This window comes from Euleptes europaea, chromosome 1 (assembly GCF_029931775.1).
Source record: "Euleptes europaea isolate rEulEur1 chromosome 1, rEulEur1.hap1, whole genome shotgun sequence".
Lineage (NCBI taxonomy): Eukaryota > Metazoa > Chordata > Lepidosauria > Squamata > Sphaerodactylidae > Euleptes > Euleptes europaea.
This window is the reverse complement of record NC_079312.1, coordinates 51,452,903-51,476,547: the sequence shown is the minus strand read 5'-3', so window position 1 is coordinate 51,476,547 and position 23,645 is coordinate 51,452,903. Positions and strand designations below refer to the sequence as shown.

The following is a 23,645-nucleotide window of genomic DNA, read 5'->3' as shown; positions in this document are numbered from 1 at the left end:
AAAGCTAGAATGGGTTTTGTTAGCATGTTAATGGTATCTTACTCCAAGTATCTCCTAGCAGTTGTCAGTAGATGTTAACCAGCATGGGTTACAAAAGAGAGCGTGAGGTGGACTCACCGGGTTTGATGCCCCACTCTTCCACATGAGTGGTGGAGGCTAATCTGGTGAACTGAATATGTTTCCCCACTCTTCCACATGAAGCCAGCTGGATGACCTTGGGCAAGTCACAGCTCTGTTAGAGCTCTCTCAGCCCCACCTACCTCACAGGGTGTCTTTTGTGGGGAGGGGAAGGTGATTGTAAGCTGGTTTGAGTCTCCCTTAAGTGGTAGAGAAAGTCAGCATATAAAACCCAACTCTTCTTCTTCTCCTTTCTTCTCCTTTCTTCTCTCTTCTTCTATCTTGGGCTTGGTCAACCCAACAAGATTTGCTTTGCTTGACTCTCTGCATTCCGACATCATAATAAGTCATAGTCTAAACAAAGCACAGTTTATGAATCATGGTTTATTGTAACATGTAAATACAGCAAATGAGTTTTAAAGGCAAAAGAAAAAAATTATGCAGAAACATTTCAAACTTCTGTGCTTAAATAAATGTATTGTATTTCTTATTCTGGCCTTCCTACTGACCACTGGCAAGTCATCATATGCAGCAGGATCCAGGAGAAGTTATCTACATAGCCATATATTCTTATTTTACTTCTTCCAGCTTCTTGAGCTCTATAGTGCACTCAATTTTAAATGATTATTTATTATTCTACCAATCAAACTGAATGGGCATATATATTTTATTACATGGACAAACACTGTTTCCCCCAGTAATTAAACCCTTGCTTATGAAAAGGGCAGCAGATTACAGCCTGATCCTAAACATGGGTTGAATCCAGACTAAACTCTCAGCTCATGCAAACCACTTCTCTGCCAGAGGAACAACAACCTCCCCGTTTCCTTCTTCTTATAGCTGCCCACTGATCTCCTACAAAATGCTGCTCCTAGGGGACACAGGTGACCCTCAAGAACAACACGCTCAATCAGCAGAACGTTTCAATCAGCAGAACATTTAGTCTCGATCCAACTTCCTGTTTTCTCTAGTAAGTCCCATTTTGTCGAGTGGTCCTGACTGCCAAATAAACATGCATAAGATTTTGCCCTTAGTTATAAACCGTGCAATCCTGTGGGCTTAAAATCAACAGTCTCGGTACAGAACTGCACTGAAAGGGATCTTGCTTAATATCCTTGCATGTGCACAGACAACCAACCAGAAATCTGTGCCTTATCTCAAAACAGGTATAATTTCACAGTGGAAGAGACATGTGAGCTTCATTGCCACAGCAACTAAATACCTATGTAGGCTTGTTCAGAAAATATATACATTTCAGAATGGGGAAAGACTGTATTTTTTTCCTTGGTTAATCAATGATTTCAACTGTGACCTAGATCTTGCAGATTTCATGTAACTGTATCTCATAAAGCAGCACTGGTGAGCTTCTGGGAGCTCAAATACAAGCATGACAGTCCACATGTAGAACAGCTAACAGCATGGTGTAGTGGTTAAGACTGGTGGACTCTGATCTGGAGAACAGGGTTTAATTCCCCGCTCCTCCACGTGCAGCCTGCTGGGTGACCTTGGGCTAGTAACAATTCTCAGCCCCACCTACTCTCTCAGCCCCATCTACCTCACAAGGTGTCTGTTGTGGGGAGGGGAAAGGGAGGTGATTGTAAGCTGCTTTGAGACTCCGTAAAGGTAGAGAAAAGCGGGGTATAAAAACCAACTCTTCTTCGTAACATCAAGCAAAGAATTCATCCTTGATGTATGAGACATCTACTACTAAAAAAAAAAAAAATCTCCATGAAAGCATTATGTAGCTGCATTATTCCTGTACGTATATGCTGTTGTCTGCTGCCTTCATCCAAGAAAGCCATCAGTATCCCTTAAATTAGGGCTCCTGGGTCTGATTATGAGCCACTGGATTTAAACCTGATCTGATAGGATGGTTGTTAGGCTGCAACAGGGAAAATCCCACGTGCACCATCCTGAATTTCTTGGAGGAGTATCACACTGAAAATGGAATAAACAAACCCACAAATAATGCCTTCAGCTGTCTCATCAAGACGTAATACGAACAGCCAGATCATCAGTGGGTATGTGGCAATGTTGCCCAGGTGACTTCACTGCGACAAAAACGACTGTTCAGCATGCCTAATTAAATGGTCACATTTTATTACACACACAGTGCTGGCACTTCAACTGCTACCCACGAATGACAGCTTTCCCTTAGCAAATGAGAAAACCCACCCAAAACAGAGGAAACTGGACACATTTTGTCATCTGGATAAAGTGGAAAGCTGGATCCTTCCCAAATTATTCACTGATTTAACTGCCATTGTCTCCCACAAGTCTTTCCCAGCATTCATCCTGTGGAAGTACATTAGAAGTACAATTTAGAGGTGGGGAAATAGGTGCACTGTTTAGGTCAGCTCCTGCTGACGGTTGTCATTCTAATTTAGTTCTGATGAGAAAAACTGCTGTTATGAAGGATGATCAGTGGAAGCCTCTGGAAGGAAAGTGGGATTGCATAAGTAAGACGACACTAGAATAGAATAACTGAGTACTTGGAAGAATATGTTAACAAAATGTTGTTATGTTTTCTGATCCTGCTGCATATGATGACTTGCCATTGGTCAGTAGGAAGGCCAGAATAAGAAATACAATAAATTTATTTAAGCACAGAAGTTTGAAATGTTCCTGCATAAGTTCTTTTATTTCTTTTTCTTTTAAAACTCATTTGCTGTATTTACATGTTACAATAAACCATGATTCATAAACTGTGCTTTGTTTAGACTGTGACATTATGATGTCGGAATCCAGAGAGTCAAACAAATCAGGTCTTGTTGGGTTGACCAAGCCCAGGATTTCAGGCTAGGGTTTGTAGCTGGTCTGTTAACATACTTTGTACTAATTGTGGTTTATTGTGAAGCTAAACAGACAACACAGGGTTATGGTATAGTGGCTAGAATGTTGGAATAGGATCTGGGAGAGAAAGGTTTGAATCCCTATTCTACCATAGAATCATAGAGTTGGAAGGGGCCATACAGGCCAACTCCCTGCTCAATGTATGATCAGCTTAGAGCATCCCTGACAATGATTGTGCAGCCGCTGCTTGAAAACTGCCAGTGAGGGGGAGCTCACCACCTCCCTAGGCAGCTGATTCTTCTGCTGAACTACCCTTACTGTAAAAAAAGTTCCCCTAATATCCAGCCAGTATCTTTCCACCTGTAATTTAAACTAATTATTGTGAGTCCTATCCTCTTCTGGCAACAGGAACAGCTCCCTGCCCTCCTCTAAGTGACAGCCTTTTAAAAAGCGCAATAGTGTGACCCCACCCCCCGACTTCCTCTTCTGCTGAATATTCCCAAGTCGCTCAGCCTTTCCTCAAAGAGCTTGGTCTCCAGCCCCCTGATCATTGTTGTCACTCTCAGGCTGGCCTACGTGGTGTACAGTGGGACTATGACATCTTATGGTGGAAGCTTACTAGTGGGACCTTGGGGCAGTCTCTCACTCTCAGCCTAACCTACCTCATAGGGTTGTTCTGAGGAATAACATATATGGTGGCATGGCTGAGTAGTCTAAGGCACTAGATTAAGGCTCCAGTCTCTTCGGGGGCTTTGGTTTGAATCCCAGCGCTGCCAGCAAAATTTATGGAGAGGGCCGGTGGCTCAGTGGTAGAGCACCTACTTGGCATTCAGAAGGTCCCAGCTTCAATCCCTGGCATATCCAGTTAAAAACCTCTGCCTGAGACCCTGGAGAGCAGCTGCTGGCCTGAGTAGCCAATACTGGCTTTGATGGACCAAGGGTCTGATTCAGAATAAGGCAGCTTCATGTGTTCAATAAAAAGAAGAAAGGAAGAATTTTGTGAGCCTGTTTAGGTCCCCATTGGGGAGAAAAGTGGGGTATAAATGAAGTAAATAATAAAAAACAACACTTAGCTGCATGTACTATCCTCCCACTCAGCCATCTGACTGTGCAATAGAGGTAAGAAGCAGAAAGTTTACACAGAAGACATCTAGTACATTACTAGAGTTTGTTGCATTGGTGACATCTGAGTGCAGCTGTTGTGCTTGACAGATCGTCATGGTTCAGTATTAAACGAGTATAAAGTATAGATGTCAATATGTTTGAAGGGTTCGCGTTTCCTTTTAAACCAGGTAATTTTTAAAAATAAAGATTACTATAAACAATTTCAAAAAAATTGAAACTAAATTTTAAAGGTCCTACTTTTTTGTGACATAAATATGAAATGTTATATACTTTAGTTATTTGTTTGGGTAGACAGATGCATGGAGCGTAGGGGGCCTTGCTTAACTGAGGAAATATGAAATTGATGACAATGGTGAACATGTTCATTAGTCATTTAAAACTAGTTTGACATTTTGAATTGAGGGATGGCTTGCAGCTGGTTGGATAATAGTATGCTGTGAGGCCAGCCAAATTCAGCAACATAGACCTGAGTACAGGGAGCTTTTTTGGAAGACATATTAGCTGCTTTTTAGATAAGAATTGCTTATTTGGGCTTAGTGTAGTGATTAAGAGCAATGGTTTGGAGTGGTGGACTCTAATTTGGTGAACCGGGTTGGTTTCCCCACTCCTCCACATGAAGCCAGCTGGGTGACCTTGGGCTAGTCACAGCTCTCTTAGGGCTCTCTCAGCCGCACCTACCTCACAGCCTGTCTGTTGTGGGGAGGAGAAGGGAAGGTGATTATAAGCCAGTTTGAGTCTTCCTTAAGTGATAGAGAAAGTCAGCATATAAAAACCAACTCTTCTTTTTTCTTCTTTTTCTTTTTCATTATCATTTAGAATGCAGCATTTAAGGTCTGAAAGACAATAGCATTTTCAGTTAGTTTCTAAATTGTCAACCTGATTCCTATGTGGGAGTAGCTCCCCATCCTAAATAAATTATATGGCTACACCTACGTCAAGATTTTGGCACTAATCAAGTTTCTGTCACTAATCAACAATACTTCTTTCTTATCCGGGTTATGTTTCCCTTTGTTTGCCCACACTAGATCACAAGAAGCTGCCTTATACAAAAAAAAAACATCGATCCATCTAGTCCAGTAGTGCCTCCTTCCTCTTCAAGGTGATATTTCCCAGATCTGCTACTTTGAATCCTTTTACTAGAGATAGTCAGGACTGTTGTACCTTGTAGAGTATTATGTCCTTCTGTTGAAATGAAGCAGAATGAATGACGTTGCCTTATGCTAACATCATTGGTCCATCTTAGCTCCCTGTGGTTTAATTAAGGACATTATTTAAAACATTTATGCTTCCTCTCCAAATAAACTTGCCTGAGGGATATGTGGCAGTGGTTTTGCATGGTCGCAGGGAGATTAAAGTTTTCTCAGCCTCTGCCTCCTGAGACTCTTTAACGAGAGTTGTGAGGGATCCTACCTGTTAGCTTCTGCGTGTTAAGCAAGTGTTCTGTCACTGAATTTCCTGAACAAAGGGCAAATGGGGAGGCTTGAATAGAAAATGTTTTAAGATGACTGTAAAACGAGAGCTGACATGGTGTAGTGGCTAAGGTGTTGGACTGGGATCTGGGCAGCCCAGGTTCGAATCCCCACTCATGCCGTGAAAACTTGCTGGGTGACCTTGAGCCAATCACACACTCTCAGTGTTGACCCTGGCAAGTATTTGGGTGGGAGACCTCCAAGGAATACCAGGGGCGTGATGCGGAGGCAGGCAATGGCAAACCACCTCTGAATGTCTCTTGCCTTGAAAACGCCATAAGTCAGATGTGACTTGACAGCAAAAAAAGAAAAGAAAAGGAAGTAGTCTCAATGATAAACAACTCCTCCTGGATTCTGTGCCATGGTACTTGTTAGAAAAATCACTGCAAGTTATGGGGGTCAGGAGTACAGCCGTCTTGCCTTTCAGCTGTAGAGAATTTTCTGAAATCTGAAAGAAGCAAAAATGTTGGTGAACATTTTAAGAAATGTTCACGAACATGATAGAGAAAATTAGTGTGCTGTTTAGGTCAACTGTTACTGAATGTTGTTGCTTTAAGTTTTGTTCCAATGGAATAAAGCTGCTGTGGTCAAGAACGCACAGGAAAAAAGGCCTGGAAGTAAAATGGGATAACATGAGTGAGAAGATAGTGGACTTACAGTGCATCCCTAAGGAGAAGATAGTGGACTTACAGTGCATCCCTAAGGAGGCTTAAACTGGAGTAACTCTCCTTAGGAATGTACTGAAAGAATAAGTGGGCACATGGAAGTATACTGAATTTATTAGTTATTGTAGAGTGCTTATTGATTTGCGATCCTAAACTTCTTAATCTTCATAGAGACCCTGATGTAGGTTCCTGTAGTTTTCTGTTTCTGTTTTGCAGTTTTGAATAGGAGCTAAGAAGAACTGGGAGACACAGGAGGGCAGTATTTGCACCTTGATGTTCATAGCTAGCTAGCACAAGACTTAATTTTGTCTTACTTGTGCTAGAATTATTGCCATTCTGAGCTGCCAAAACATGGGTGTTAATAAAATTTGTACATAGTGCAGTCATTGGCGATTTCAAATAATTTGAGGGATACTGAATCCACTTAATCTTTTCCAGTGACATTTCTATATTTTGGGTCTTCCGTAGTCATTAATGTTTACAATGTCTTTATTTTGTCAATATTTCATACAATATGACATAGCTGTTGGTGAGTCATAAAACTGCTGAACTATCCACCTGCCCTTCTGTCAAGCACTTACTGATGAAACTGAGTCCCTGATGTTATTTTCAGTAAGACCAAAAATACAAAACAGTTGCTTAAGAAATGCAGACATACCAGGCTGGTATTTCTTTTACATTTTGAGTCCTATGGCTAATTTCATATTACAAGACCAGAGTTACCCCAGAATTCCACTCATACGTAAAAAGCATAAGTACTGTAACACATTATGTATTAAGCTAAGAACTCAATTACAAACTTCGTTAGCTTTTTCCTCATGCATTTTATTTCCCAGTTTTATTGCAATTCTTGATAAACATCTGCCAAGGCATCAAGCTGTATTATTGCATTTTTACATTTAATCGCCTGTTTTAGGGACAACTTTTCAGTAGCAGCAATAGAGGCAGAACTCCCGGTCCATTACCTGGCAGTGTATAAATAAAGGGGATGGAATTGTGATGTCAGTTTTTTGGAAGTTCAAGAATCATTTAGGTTTGGATCCGATATACAAGTTCTATGCTTCAGGTCACCCTTCCACTATATAGTGCACATAGAACTCATTCATAGGATCCAAACTACAATCATTACTCAATAGCCTAGAAGTATTTAATTTTATACACACACACACACACACACACACACACAATTCCAATCACTCGTTTAGAGCCAATGGAGCATTTCCACCCCTAGAGCAGGACATTCTCTCTACATGCTGCAGCTCAAATGTCTTCCCAAATTCTGCCCTGGGTGACAGGAGACCCTCACCACAAATAGCATCATGGGGCCATTTGAGGCTGTACTACAAGGGGTGAAGTCAGAAAGTTGCACTCAGACAGTCGGAAATCCTTTTCTCTTTGGAAACACTATAGCGGATGCTAGTCGTTTATTATTTATTTATTTTAAATCATTTTTGTGCCACCGTTCCACTGGATCAGGGTCTCCAAGCTGGCACACATAAAAAACATTAAAACATTTGAACAATTAAACAATATTTAGAATAATAAAATAATTCAGTAACTTTTAGTAGTTGAGTACATTACAGGTTGAGTATTCCTTATCCAGGTATCCAATATCCAGACTGATCCCAAAACCAGACCTTTTGAGCCAGCATGCAGGCATTACTCACATGCAGTCATAAACCTTCAGCAGTACCATTGATGGTTCAATGTATGCAAAATTATTACAAAAATATAGTTTAAAATTACATTCAGGCTAAGAGTATATATATAAAACATAAATAAATGTGAGTCCCATTCCCAAGATATTTCATTATGTATATGCAAAAATCCCCAAAATATGGAAAGATCCGAAATATGGTCCACTTCTGATCCCAAGCGGTCCAGTTAAGAGATACTCAACCTGTATGAGTTTTGTCCTAGTGTGCAGGTATCCGTGTCATCATGGTCATGAGTCTTTTAAGCCCCCACCCCATCAGGGTCCATGTCCCCAGGTTTACTGATCCTAAGTAAAATCGTGTACTCTGTCACATTGTATTTAAATAGATTCAACGTAAGAGCAAATTCAGCACTTCGAAAGGAGGGAAGAATGGTAGGGCCGTGAGGCAGTTTGTACAATCTAAGGATTCTGAAACCCTTGTCAGAATTGAGTAGCATCTTTGCTATGTCTAAGATCTTGATTTGTGAAATAAATCTTGTTATGACTTACTGATTGCTATACATTTTCATGGCATTTTGTAAGTTGACCTGAGAACTCTTAAGGGACAAACAAAGGCAAATAAAAAAAATTAAGAAGTTATTGTAAGTGCCAGCTGAAATCACAAGCTGCAGTTACCCAGCAGTTCGGAGGAGTGTTCTTTGTTTTATTCACTGGCATTGCTGCTACTGGTCATAAAACTGCAATGATGTTTTTAAAATCTTTTAATGGAAGTACACTGTGTTCAGGCATTTGGCTTCAGTGTTTTTTGTTTTTTTTAAATAGCGAAATGGAATTTCAAAAGTATATAATGATTAACTAGAAAGCCTGAGGAATCAATTGAAAACTGAATCGAATGGCCTTCTGAAATTCAAGAAGTTGCAAAATTTTCAAAGCACAGTATTTCTTTGCATATCATTTTAAACTTTCTTTAGAAGGCTTGCCTCCTCCCTAAGAAGTATATACTCTGCAAGTATTTGATTAATTTTGACTTGAGGTCATCTGTGGAGTCACACTTCACTCCCTCTAGCCCTGCCGTGAGCTCTTTCACTCTGTTTTGTTCAGCCTAGCTCCAGGAGCTGCTTCAAGGAGCTCAGGTTGTGGCACGCCTCCTCCCCCCTTTATTGCCATAAGGGGGGTGAGAAAGCAGTGAATGGGGAGTGCCCTGCGTGCACTTCAGAGAGCTTTAGAACTCTCTGCATCAGGCCTGAGCATGCGCAGTACCCATGTGCAACTGCACAGATGACCACTCAGTGAACATCAGCTACAGGTAAGGGCAACCATGTTCTTCTTAGCAGTCATGTCTTTCTTAGGGAGCCTGTGTTCTGGTCATAACGCTGAACTTAAATCTAGATTTCTTGTAAGGTCAGAAGTATCTTATTCTATTGTAAGGTCAACGTTGCGCAGTGGTGTTGCTATTTTAAGATCAGAATTGTAGAATCATCTGCAGTTGCTCAACAGAGCCAGTGTAGTGTAGCGGTTAAGAGCAGCGGGCTCTAATCTGGAGAACCAGGTTTGTTTCCCCACTCACATAAAGTCTGCTGGGTGATCTTGGACTAGTACCAGCTCTCAGAACTCTCTCAGCCCCACCTACCTCACAAGGTGTCTGTTGTGTGGAGAGGAAGAGAAGACGATTGTAAACCACTTTGAGACTCCTTGAAGGTAGACAAAAGCGGCATATAAAAACCAACTCTCCTCCTTCATATTTTAGGGGGAGTATAAGTGTATCTGCTAGTCGGTTTCAGGTAGCTGGCTCAAGGTTGGCTCAGTCTTCCATCCTTCCAAGGTCGGTAAAATGAGTACCCAGTTTGCTGGGGGTAAAGTGTAGATGACTGGGGAAGGCAATGGCAAACCACCCCGTAAATACAGTCTGCCTAGTAAAATTCAGGATGTGATGTCACCCCATGGGTCAGTAATGACCCGGGGCTTGCACAGGGGACTACCTTTACTAGATAATAGCTTCAGTCTTTTAATGGGCACATAATACATGGATAATAAAAAATGAATGAAGATGCCGATATTCTACAGAGGTGGCAATTTATTTTCTTCTGCCCTTTTGCAGTGCAGTTCAGTAGTGAAGATAACATATGCTGTGTATCAGTTTTCACATAGGTTTTTACTTTGGAAGACCAGTGTATCAATTTTCACTTTGGGAGACAAATTCTCGCCATGTTGCAGGCCATGGTAGTGTCAACGCACAGCAATGGACTGAGCTTTTTTGCTAGCAAGGGATACACATACTGCAAAACCGCCTTACATTGTGCCAATGTACAACATAGAACAGTGGGGCTTGTACTAACACAAAAGTAGTTTGCATTAAATGATCCTTTGTTGAATTCTACTGGGTTGAATTCTGCCCTCCTCTCCGCTAAGTGGGAAGCCTGTCTCCACTAAAAGAGACTGAGGAGAGGAAAGGAGAAAAACTGCCCTTCCCTCCTTTTGCCAGCATGGTATAGTGGTTAAGAGCGGTGGTTTGGAGCGGTGGAGTCTGATCTGGAGAATCGTGTTTGATTCCCCACTCCTCCACATGAGTGACAGAGGCTAATCTGGTGAACTGGATTTGTTTGCCCACTCCTACACATGAAGCCAGCTGGGTGACCTTGGGCAAGTCATGCTCTCTCAGCCTCACCCACCTCACAGGGTGTCTGTTGTGGGGAGGGGAAGGGAAGGTGATTGCAAGCCGGTTTGATTCTTCCTTAAGTTGTGGAGAAAGTTGACATATAAAAACCAACTCTTCTTCTTTACACATAAACATATTCAAATCTTCCTATGTGGAGAGACTAGGTTCCAAGTAGGTTTGCAATCTTTTCCTGTTTCATTAGTCTTCACCCTAGTCCTGTAATCTGTATTTTCTCTAGAGGTCTGACAGTAGAATAGAGCTGTGTCAGTTGAGAAAGCCATTTCCTTCATGCTTACCTACATTCCTTGCTGGGGCTCATATTAAAGCCCCTATTTGAGGATCCTCTTAGCACCAAACTAGAGAGAGGGGGCAGAGATTAGGAGGTAGTGGCAGTCTTCTGAAGAGTAAGGCTCTGAACAGGCAAAAGAAAGAAGAAGTTGTAGAAGAAGAAGGTAGAGAAATCTCATGTTCAAATGATTCCCTGTGCTAAGAACTCCTAGTCCATGGAGAGGGAATATGATAACCATCTTCAAGTACTTGAAAGGCTGTCTTAGTTAAATTGTGGAGTTCCACAATTTAACTAAGCCTGGTGTGGTTAAGAGCAGTGGTTTGGAGCGGTGGACTCTGGAGAACCGGGTTTGATTCCCCACTCCTCCACATGAGCAGTAGAGGCTAATCTGGTGAACTGGATTTGTTTCCCCACTCCTACACATAAAGCCAGCTGGGTGACCATGGGCAAGTTACAGCTTTGTTAGAGCTCTCTCAGTCCCACCTACCTCACAGGGTGACTGTTGTGGGGTGGGGAAGGGAAGGTGATTATAAGCCGCTTTGATTCTCCCTTCAGTGGTAGAGAAAGTCGGCATATAAAAACCAACTCTTCCTTCTTAAGTGGTACAGACCCAGAAGGTGTGTACAAATGCTCTTTTTATATATTCAATTTGGTTTTCTGTATATGTGATTTGGTGGTAGGGCTTATTGTTACCTACCATCAGTAATATTTTGAGGATACATGAGATAAGGATATGTTGCCATCTGCTATAGTTCAGCCAATGTAAAAAACAAACAACCCCCCTTTCCCTATTATGTTCTGTTTAGGATACATTTCCTAATATAGCAGTAGTCTACCAAATTGAGGATAGCCTCAGATCTGTTTGAAGCTTTTTGCCTTATTATAAAGCACATTGATACTTTTGAGACACATTGCCTTTCCAGAAAGACTTAATTATTAGCATGGCTCAGACTCACTAAGCAGTACTTCTTGATATTGAAAAATCTGCTTTATTCACTTATTGTTAAGTGCATTTAGGCATGCCTGATTTATTGATACATGTAGGTGGATGGCACACTGTCTGGTTCTGCTTCCATCCTAAATGTTAGCAACAATGGAACAAAACAGGGCATTTTATACTGCATGTACATGGTTACTGTATCTAATTCAGAAGTAACCTCTCCTGTGCAGACTGCTAAATGTGCACAACAGAGCTACCACTGAGGGTTACCCCGCCCCCTCCCAGCTTTCCAAAAAAACCCCAAAACAAATCCCTAAAACAAACCAAAAAAAAAAAAAGCATGGGTTGGATCTAAAGGTCTTCCACTAAGAATTACTTCTGGTAATGGAATATCTGCTTGTTGTTTCCCATGCTAGGATTCCTCTCTAGTCTTACACAGTGGGTCTCATTACTACATATGGTGGATCCCTTCTTTGCCTTTACAGCAATCTTTCAAAATGAAGAGGTTTCCCATTCTAGCACAATTGGGTAGAAAAGTGACCTGCTCATGGAAGTCTTACTATAAATACTTTTCAAACCTTGAAGGAGCTGGAACAGTTTCTTGATCCTTTGTATGAAAAGCATCTTGTTTATACCAGTTAAACCTGTGCCCTGCCCCTAGGTCCCATGTAGTTGCCATGACCAAATTCCAGTTACCCAGTTTCTTGATAAAGGCCTTTCTAACCATCCTTTTGGGATGCCATATGTGGACATACATGGCTGCACGTAGTCACAATAGTTCGATAGTTAACACTTGTCTGAAGTTCTACAGCAGAAGTATCAATTATCATTGGTGTGATTTGTTTAGAAATTATTTCAAAAGAAATACCCCTGTAGTTACTATAGCTCTCACAGTAACGAACTCATAAGGGCTGCCTGGCTTCCTTGTGAATATCTTTAGCTGTTTAGAACTGACAGGCATCTGATATGACTCTCCCTCACTGTCGGACCCAAGGGAACACCAGGATATCATGCCATAGGGACCAGTAAACAAAGCAAGTATGGGCCATATGTATTGCAGACAGAACTGCAAATTAACAGGTTTGAGTTCCATGAGGTGTAGAGTCAACAATGGCCTTCCTTCCCCCCTTCCTTGTCCTTTCATTGAATAAACACAGCCAATAGTTTGCAAAAATGTGCACATGAGCGATGCCCTCAATGATTTCCTGTTATCTGCTCAACGGGAGCTATCCAACTACGTCACTTTTAATGGAACTGATAATTTACCTTTGTGGCTTAATATCTGTTTCCCAGAAACATCTGAAGACCTTAAGTAACCTATTTGCCTTGTGCTGAGATTGGAACAAGAAAGAAGCAATTATCTTCTGGCTTTTGTTTTATATATGTTCCTTCGTGATGGGAGTTGCAGGATATAGCAAATTAAGCATTCTTTCAACAATGAAATAGCGTCCTACCTGCTTTTAATCTGCTCTGGATTAGTTTTTGAATAATTGCACGGTAGCAATCTAAAATTTTGTAGTGGGGGCAAGGAAAACAATATTGAATATGGGGCCTAGGAAAACAGTATTGAATATGCAGTTCTTAACTGCTGCAATATGTTATGCTGTGTTCAATATATGTGATTAAACTAAACATCATCATTATTGTTTGCACACTGGGAGTCCCATTAGAAATCAAGGGCTTAACATTAATTCTGTTATATGAAATGGTATTTAAAATCTGAGCTCAGCACACATAGTAGTAGTAGAAGTAGTAGTAAGAATACTTCTGCCACATTTTTATACTAATCCTAACCTCAGGTTCACACACTAATACAGACAAAAAGAGGGGGGGGTCAAGAATTGTTGTTTTTCTTTCTTACACAATATATGTCTGAACTGCCTGAATCTTATGGTTTTTCTTTTACCTGAGAAACCTGGGTTCAAATCCTCACTCAGCCATGAGGCTTGCTGGTTAACCTTGATCCAGCCTCATCTACCTCAGAGGGTTGTGAGGACAAAATGGGGAGAAATATAATGTATGCCACCCTGAAGAGGAAGCACGTGGTACAAATGTATAGATAAATTTATTAAATTGGCTTAAATTAAATAAAATATATTAGCTTCAGGAATCCAGAAAAGAAATATATGTTCATGGTGGATAGTTCAATTAAAATGTTGACTCCGTGTATGGCAGTGGTAAAGAGGGCAAATGCCATGTTAGGGATTACTAAGGAAAGGGAGCGAAAATAAATTGGCTAATGTAACATTCTTGTATAGATCCGTGGGGCAACTACATTTGGAATGCTGTTTCAGTTTCCAAATATTGTAGAACTAGTAAGTCTAATCAAAGTGACCAGGAGTTAGAGAACCTTTTCTGTGAGGTTTTTTCAGTTTATAAAAAGTCAACTTATGGGAAATATTATAAAAATTTAAAAATAATTATGTCTAGTGTGGAGAAAGTGGTTAGGCAAGCTCCCCCCCCCCCCGGCTAATACTAAGTATTGGGGCACCTAATGGAATTGATGGGCAGTAAGTTCATGACAAAACAAAAGAAGACCTTCTCAACACAGAGCATAATTACCTTATAGAATTCAGTGCCACAGGATGCGGTAGTAGCTATGGTGGTAGGCTGCTTTAAAAGGGTATTAGACAAATTCACTGATGGCAAGTATAAATGGAGTTTAGCCATGATTCTTAAATGTTCACAGACATCGTTCCCATGAATACCAGTTAGTGAAGGCTTCTGGCTTCAGTGCACTGCTGTAGGTTTTCTGGTCGACCACTGTGGTAAACATGGTGCTGTACTAGATGAACAGGAATCCTGTCTAGTCCATTTTGGGGTCATTTTACATAGTTGGTCAAGGTTAAAGATCTGCTTCATGCGTTGCACGTCTAGAAGCCTGAGGAGTGGAAAGAGAGAACTTTTTCTCCCTCTCCCGAGATACTAGAACTCGAGGGCATCTAATGAAGTTGACCGCCAGTGGATTCAGAATAGACAAAAGAAAATACTTCTTTACACAATGAGTGATTTAAATATGGAGCTCACTGCTAGAGGATGTAGTGATGGCCCTAGGCCTGCATGACTTTAAAAGGGGAGGATAGGTTTGTGAGTGACTAAAGGGATCCTCTGCATTCAGATGCAGTAAATCTCTAAATACCAGTGCCAGGAGGCAACATCAGGGGAAGGCCTTGGCCTCTATGCCCTGTTGTTGGCCCTCTGAGTAACTGGTTGGCCAATGTGTGAGGCAGGATGTTGGATGACATAGACCACTTGTCTGATGCAGCAGGGCTTATGTTCTCATGATTTCCGTTGAGTGCATGTATAGCAGGATCTCTTGAGGAGAGTTCCTGTATGACACAAGTACGTATATTTTGAAACATCTATTTGTCACATCACTCTTTACATTTTTAGTGTATATCTGAAAAGCATAATGGGTAAAGATGGGTTTCTGAGAGACTGAAATCCAATTATTGTCACATCTTCAGCAAGAAAGGAATTTGGAAGGAAATATATAATAAAAAGCACAATAAGCATAAATAGATGCGAAAAACTCATTGCTTGTACCAGGGAGCTCCTGGCTTTTAATGAATGGATTAGGAATATCCAAGACTCAGAAACACAGAGAGGCCTACTTGGATTTTAATATCTAGACTGTTTCACTGTGGGCATTGTGGTGGATTCAATCATACTGGCCTTATGAGTGAAACAAGGATGCGCTCTGAGCTGTGGGTGTTCTTTGAATTTAGACCAGAAATTGCTCCTTAGTTATTTATTCTGTTTGACAATGTCATTTTTCTCCTGTTCACAGCCCCAAACTATGCAAAGGATTCAGATGGGATGGATTAAGAAAGCCATAATATATGTCCACCTCATGTGATTGGCTTTCTAGTTTGTTGTGTGGATTAAAGTTTATAGATGAGATGGAATTTTAGATTTTCTGTTTATAGATGGATTCCCAAAGTCATAGGCTCTGTCATTTTACACTGAATAATTTGATTTAAATGCAAAAATGACATTTTGTTCTAAGTTCTTCTTTCAATGCATTTGGCTGCCATGTTTGACATCTCAAACTCAGTTTGGAGAGCAACCAATCCTTCCAGCCTTACATAAATACATGAGATAGAGGCAGTTCAAGTCTTGGCATCTTTGATGGCATGAGGATATGTGCTTATTCCATTGCTTCATAAGAGAACTCATTCTTTTTCAGTCAGCTTCTGGGGCTATCAGCCTTCATTTATTCTGGAATGGGGGGGCTGACTGTTTAATTGCTGCTAAAATAATCATTAATGTTAATTTTAGATATATTCTTTGTAGAGTGATTGTAGAATATACTTACTAGTATATTTGCTCATAGTTGTACAAATGTTCAACGGGAGATGTTACAAGGTCTTCCATGCTGAGCAAAACCCTTTAGTTCATTGTATACAGAAGCTTCTTTCCTCCCCTCCCCAGGTATTCTCTTTTGTATTTGACATTTCTACATCTGGGTAACAAAAATGAAGGACATGCATACTGGATACACTTCTGGGTAGCAGTATGTGTGGACAAGATCTTGGGGTACGGACCATAAGTTAAATATAAGCAGCCAGAGTGATGCAGCAACAAAAAAAGCTAATGCGATCTTGGGGTGTATCAACAGAGGCATAACATCCAAATCGAAAGATGTCATAGTTCCGCTGTACACCACATTGGTCGGGCTGCACCTGGAGAATTGTGTGCAGTTCTAGAGGCCTTATTTCAAAAAGGGTGTGGACAGAATCGAGCAGGTGCTGAGGAGAGTGACGAGGATGATCAGGAGCCTGGAGACCAAGTCCTATGAGGAAAGGCTTGGGAATGTTTAGTTTGGAGTTGGGAATGTTTAGTCTGGAGAAGAGGAGGTTAAAGAAGGACATGATTGCACTTTTTGAGTATTTGAAGGGTTGTCACTTAGAGGAGTTCAGGGAGCTGTTCCTGTTGACAGAAGAGATAGGACTTGCAATAATTGGTTTAAATTGTGGGTGGAAAGGTACCAGCTGGATATTAGGGGGAAATTTTTTACAGTAGGAGTTGTTCAACAGTGGAATCTGCTACCTAGGGAAGTGGTGAGCTCCCCCTCTCCGGCAGTTTTAAATAGAGGCTGGACAAACATTTGTCAGGGATGCTCTAGGCTGATCTTGCATTAAGCAGCGAGTTGGACTAGATGGCCTATATGGCCCCTTCCAATTCTATGATTCTATGACATTTTAACTAAGCATATATAACAGTGTAATTTTCAACATAGCAAGCTGATATTTTGGATGTTTTTAATCATAGTTCTTGTGTAAGATTATTTTTTCTCTTTCATTTTAAAAACGGAACTAATGATCTATGAATTTGATTTCTGCCTGCAATTAAAGTTAAACAGCAGGACTGTCTGTTCATTAGATCTAATTCTCAATGTGGCTGCATCTGTGCATACTTACATCAGTCATACTGTCTTTTAGGGTTAAATAGGGTTTTTACCTGAATCTGTGGCTTTCTGTAACAGGAAGGATACAGCAGGACACCACCCTTCTTGTTGATGTGGAGCTTTTATGTCCTTTTTCAGGCAACTTGGACTAGAGGGATTGGTTCCGGCTCCCCCTCAACATCCCTTGCTGAACTCCCAAGCTCAACTCCCCTGTAAGAAACCCTGTTCAAAAGTACTGGAAGCAAGCCGCCAGGGATCTTGAATGCCTCTTACAGAGTCAGACCTCTAATGAGGTCTGCTTTACAGATGTGAGCATTGGTTCCATCCCAGGCAGTCAGACTATATCAGGCAGCTGACTCACTTTCCAGCAAGACCATGTGCTTGTAGTGCACTCACCGAACCCTAGAAGTAGATTTTCAGACAGACATACAGCAAACAGCTCAGAAACCACACTGCCACAAGCAAACAGGCACCCACTTATCCCTCTTCAGCTCTTGCACAAATTCCAAGCTTATCTCCCCTGTTAGAAGCTGCATTTGAAAACACAGGAAGCAAGCCCCAGGAAGCAAGACCCCAGGGATCCTTAGTTCCTCTTACAGAGTCAGACCTCTTTTGTACTTCTAAAACTATTTGCGGTAATAATCCATGTTGTGACTTAATATAACTGCTCTTTTCCTTTGTTCACTTTGCCTTGAAGGCAGGAGTGAAAGGTAATGTTCCATGCTAAATCCTCAGTCTTAGCTAGATGAAGAGATGCTTGGATGTGAGTCTTATTGTTTTGGGAAGACACAGCATAAAGTGGTTTTGAGGACTAATGATTTGAGATGTCAGGACGCTGTCATCAGTCATAAGAAATAGCCATTGTTTCTCTGCATTAAATCCAGTAAGGTCTCAGTTGCGTTTGTGTTTAAGGAAAAAGAGCCTATCTGTATGTTTCATAATACAAAAATCAACTTTAGACTTCTAAATTTGGCTGTCTGGGGAACTGCAGCAATTTTAGAATGAATGTACAACACCACTGCTTTTAAAAATAACTTGCAATGAGGATCAAACTGCTAAAATATTTACTGCATTGTTCAAAGTTATAACAGTGATTGGCTTTTTATGTTTAATGACACAGAACAGGAAACAGTGAATTGATTCTGTTATGGAAACCATTAAAGTATATTTAAGGAATCTCTTACAGGCTGAGTATCCCTTATCCAGACTACTTGGGACCAGAATTGGTCCATATTTTGGCTCTTTCCATATTTTGGAATATTTTGGAATTTTTGCATATACTTAATGAGATTTCTTGGGGATGTGACCCAAGTCTAAACATGAAATTCATTTATGTTTTATATACACTTTATACACATAGCCTGAATGTAATTTTAAACAATATTTTAAAATAATTTTGTGTACATTGAATTATTAATGGCACAGTTGCGGGCTTGTGAGTAATGCCTGCATGCCTGCTCAGAAGGTTCAGTTTTCGGATCAGTCCAGATATCGGATGTCTGGATAGAAAGAAGGACAGTCTAGAACCCACTTGATGCTGCAGCCAAAAAGGTTGGACTTTTACAATCCCCAAACTGTAGACTTCTTGAAAATAGCAGATAATGTGCAAATCAGCATTAATGCTCAGCAATTCTTTAATGGTTACCTTCTGATATGTCAAAAGTCTTGTAAAAAGTAAATTTTACACATTCCTAACATACATAGCTTATGACTGTAGCTGTTGAAATGCTTGGATGCAAATTGCTATGCCATTAGCGTGGTACTTGTTTTCTTGGAAGTTTAATGTGCTTTAAAATTACAATTCCATATTCCATGTTTATACTAATGTAAACTAATAAATAAGGAGGCCCATGGCGCAGAGTGGTAAGCTGCAGTAGTGCAGTCAAATGCTCTGCTCATGACCTGGGTTCGATCCCGATGGAAATTGGTTTCAGATAGCCAGCTCAAGGTTGACTCAGCCTTCCTTTCTTCTGAGGTCAATAAAATGAGTACTCAGCTTGCTGGGGGTAAAATGTAGATGACTGGGGAAGGCAGTGGCAAACCACCCCGTAAATATAGTCTGCCTAGTAAACGTCAGGATGTGACGTTCACCCCATGGGTCAGTAATGACTTGGTGTTTGCACAGGGGACTACCTTTACCTTTTTAAGCTAATAAATAGCCCAGTGGATTTCAGTAGGACTGCTCATAGGACTCCAGATGAATAGCGTGTCTGAGAATCTCTGTGACTGAGGCCATCAGAGGGTCCAGTGGGAAACAGCCAAGTGCTCCTCCACCCTCCATTGTTCCTGCACCATTTAAAGTACCCCTCACTTTAGCCTCCAGTGGCCGTCAGAAGAAGAGGAGGCTCCCTCCATCATGCTTTGATCCAACATACAATACAGTCCTATGCAGAGGTGTACCATTCTAAGTTGAGTGATTTTGATGGGTTTTGTTTAGAGCAAACTTGGATAGGATTGCATTGTCAGATGAGTGCCCCTTCCCCCAGAAAAGCTTTGTATTAAAGATTGCGACAAACTATAATTTTGATGAGGTTTTTTTTTTTTTTGCTGAAAAGTTGAATAAAAGTTGCTGAAAAGAAGAATAGAAATCTAGTAAGTGAAGAGGTCATGGAAACTGGTGCCATGCTAAGCAAATTGTGACTGGTTAACAATTGGAGCTAGTTCATGCATTATATTGAGACTGCTTTGAGCTTCTTTGTCCCTTGCTGTTTGCGCTGAAGGAACAATGCAGTGTGAAAGCTAGTTTCTTGTGCAGTGGACTCCAGATGTCTTAGAAGTTGTCTCATGAGTGAGAAAAGTGTTTGTGAAGTTAAAATATAACTGGTCTTTTGAACTGCAGTGGTTCTGAGCGATCGTTACCCAACTTGCTGGGGATAAAATGTAGATGACTGGGGAGGGCAGTGGCAAACCACCCAGTAAACAAAGTCTGCCTAGTAAATGTTATGACCCCGTGGGTTAGTAGTGACACAGTACTTGCACAGGGGACTACCTTTATCTTTTTTAAAGTTCCCAGATGCAGACTTTACAAGGAATTGTAGTTACTGGGTGCCTGATCATAGCCAAAAAGGAAAATTGATCTGCATAGACTTTCAGCTCTTTTAAAATATTGTCGAAGGCTTTCACGGTCAGAGTTCATTGGTTCTTGTAGGTTATCCGGGCTGTGTGACCGTGGTTTTGGTATTTTCTTTCCTGACGTTAGCCATGCAGATTAGCTTTGGATTCACACATTAACAGATCACTTCAGGATACAATGGTTCCATATTATCATACCACACCCTCATTAGCACATTATCTTGATACTTACAGAACAATGATTAGCACATTACCTTTGATACTTTTTGCAGGACAATGATTCAGCTCAAACCCAACCCCTTTCTGACTTCCTACACACTTGACACTGAGAGACACTGTCCTTCAGTTTTACTCCTCTGAAGATGCCTGACACAGCTGCTGGCGAAACGTCAGGAAAGAAAATACCAAAATCACGGTCACACAGCCCGGATAACCTACAAGAACCAATTTCAGCTCTTTTACTCATACTTGGCTTTATATGTTCCTCTCTTGAACATCCTCTTTTCTACATCATCTTTTGAGAACATCTGAATCCAGGAATGTATGAACCCCAATATTTCAGTTTATGAGACGGGAAATGTTCCTGTCCCATGGATTTCAATGTGCTTAGTTAGACTGGAGTAGCTATGCATAGGATTGTACTGCTAGTGGATAATCAGGGGGGGATGAAATCGCAGAGTGTGTGTATACTTGCAGATTCGATGCGATTCGATTAAATATGTAGGCTTGGCATTCTATCCACCTGCCTCACAAGGTGCTTGTTGTCATGAGAGGAAAGGAAGGCGATTGTAAGATGGTTTGATTCTCCTTAAAAGGTAGAGAAAGTCGGCATATAAAAACCAACTCTTCTTCTCCCCCCATTTCCCTCCTCAACGTCAACAAGAGAGGGGAAACGACAAAACTCGGCGACTTCTTCCTCAGGTAGAAGGGCCTCCTGCAAGTGGAAAGGGCTGCAGCCTAGATTCTGATCATCCCATTTGTACTTGTTAATCCTATCAAAGAGCGCCTTTCTCTTCTGCTTCCTTTTGCCTGGAGCATGGCTTCTTTATTCCTATAGAAATTCCTGACAATTTTCAACAAGCGGTCTAAAATAAATCTAATTTTGCCTTTCAGCTCAAGTTCAGACATCATAAGAGATTTGGAATTGGCTGGGATGTGTTCAAGCTCATCAGATAAGTAAGAGTGCTACAAAATTGTTTTCATGCTTTTAACAGCTGTAATTGATTTCTTTTTCTCACTTAGCCAGTAGGGAACGTGGCCAGTTAAACTGGAAAATATGCTAAATGTTGTGTATTGTTTCACCCCTGAAGCCCTGTGCTGTCTGATACAATTTTGAAAAGCTGAAGAACATTATAGGTATTTTAAAAAATTGGCGTTGAAGTTGAATCATCCATAATTTTCTCCCAGTCTTTATTTTTTAAAAGTATCTGTGGATGCTGTAAAATGCTTATTGCACACAAGGAGTGCTTAACCCAGCAAGCTTCCAAGCAAAAATCCTTCTTTAGAATACTGTATATTCAAAGGGGGAAGGGGGCCAGATAGGAATCTGTAGACATTCTAATTTCCTTACACCTATCAGTGATCTTTGCACTACTAATCTGCTTGCCACAAAACTGACAAATATATGAATCTAGCTCTGTGGTACTCAGTCTGTGGCTCACAGAGACTCTCATTCACAATTACTAGCATCCAAAAGAGCCACTTGACTACTGTATGCCCTTGGAGCATATGCGCACAATAATACAAGATATAACTATGACATAAAACTATAACTTTTTAAATTACTGGGGTACCTCTGCACAGGCAGGGTTGTCTCTCCACACCACTGTTGTATCCTAGCCAGTACTCTGTATCTCGAGTGAGGGGAAGGGCTTCCCTCTTGGCCTTCCTAGTCTCTCCTCAACGCGAAGCATAACAAGTTGGGCGAGAGAGTCAGGTTGCCAAGGTGCTCAGAGGAGGAAGAGTCGGTTGAGAGAATTAGGAGTGTAAAACCACTACTCCACACACACATATATATACTATGGGCAGCTGGCTTGTTCCTTGGGTGTCTGCCATGGGTGGTTTTACTCTCTTTTCTCGTTCTGGTTGGAGGTCATCTTGAAACTCGCGGGTATTACCATCACGTGCCCAGGGTAGGCAGGACCAAAAAATCTTTATTCTACTTCCTGCCGCCTGGGCGGGAACTCCAGTTTCCGTCCTGCCTTGATCAGGGTAGCAGCTTCGTTCTCGAACTCCGACTCGTTTTCAAAGACTTTTCCTTCGTGTGTACTCCTTTCGTTTTAACCTTTGTCTAGTTTTCAGTGAGTCTGTTTTCCTTCCCTCACCCCCTTTACCGTTCGTTGGCTTTAGCCTCAAACGTCCCTTCCCCCCCCCGCCACTTTCGATTTTCCCCCTCCTCCCGCTCCCCACTTCGCCCTGTTGGGCAAGATGGCGGACGCCAAGAGAGACTCTGACTGTCTGAGGAGGACCATGACTCAGCCCTCGTTGCTTCGACAGGGCGATGTCACAGAGAGCATTCTAACAGCCGCGGCGGCGGCTCCGTGAAAGGCGCAGAAGGGCCGACTGCCCCAAAGAGGCGCGCTCTGTTGAGCCGCCTCAAAATGGCGCGAATCACAGTGAGAGGCGAGAGACTGCAGTGACGGCCACCCCAGCTAGGAGCGCCTTAGAAGAAAGCTCTCAACTCATTCCGAAGTCTCCACAAGGGGGTAATGTAACGCGTACCGAGGCAGAGACTTCTCTAACTCGGCGGGAAATTGTGGATTTGTTTAACTAGGTGTTGGATACACAGGCTTAAATGATGGTGGCCCTCAAGGAATCCCTTTTCCCCTCTCAGGGCACGGGTTCAGATCCTGCTCTAATCACCTCACAACGCTCCCTCCAGGGGCAGGGAGACCAATCTAACCCTCAGTGGCGCATTAAAGCCGCACTCAGGGCCCCTTCCCCCACTCTCAATCCCTTCAAGCCCTGGAGCATAGCTCTTCAGTGGCCCCACATTTAAAAGGCAGAGAAAAAGGGGAATTGATTCCGATGAGGACACTCCCATTCTTCTTAAAGAACAACATCCCCGCCTATTTCAGCGGAGGATTTTTAGGGACTCTTAAGCAGGGCTCTGGTAACCCTAGACCTCAATGAGGATCCAGGCCTTGTAGCCGTCTCCATTCCTAAACCCACGAAAAAGGGGCCAAGGAGTTCTTCCAGAGTACCAAACCTCGCATCTGGGAGATCCCATTCCCAGAATTTTTTGAAACCTAGGTACAAGCTGAATTGGACAAACCCTTGGACAGTAGACAGTCCCCTACCAATACAAGAGACTGTACACCATGGTTCCACAGGCCGTGTCCCTTTTCAACTTTCCCTGATTGATGCCCCTGTAGCGGCAGTTCACTCATCTGAGTTACCATCTGAAGATGGAATGGGGTCAGTTAGAGACCCACTCTATTGGAAAGCAGAGA

At 41.6% G+C, this 23,645-nt stretch overlaps 1 protein-coding gene across 1 annotated transcript in view; it reads left to right on the top strand.

Annotated features, from left to right (window-relative positions):
* RAD18 (RAD18 E3 ubiquitin protein ligase) overlaps nucleotides 1-23,645 on the top strand; it is a 153,127-nt gene that overhangs the window by 87,857 nt on the left and 41,625 nt on the right. Inside the window, exon 12 of the mRNA XM_056863880.1 lies at nucleotides 21,307-21,369. Coding sequence (XP_056719858.1) covers nucleotides 21,307-21,369 — 63 coding nt within the window. The remainder of the gene's footprint in view (nucleotides 1-21,306; nucleotides 21,370-23,645) is intronic.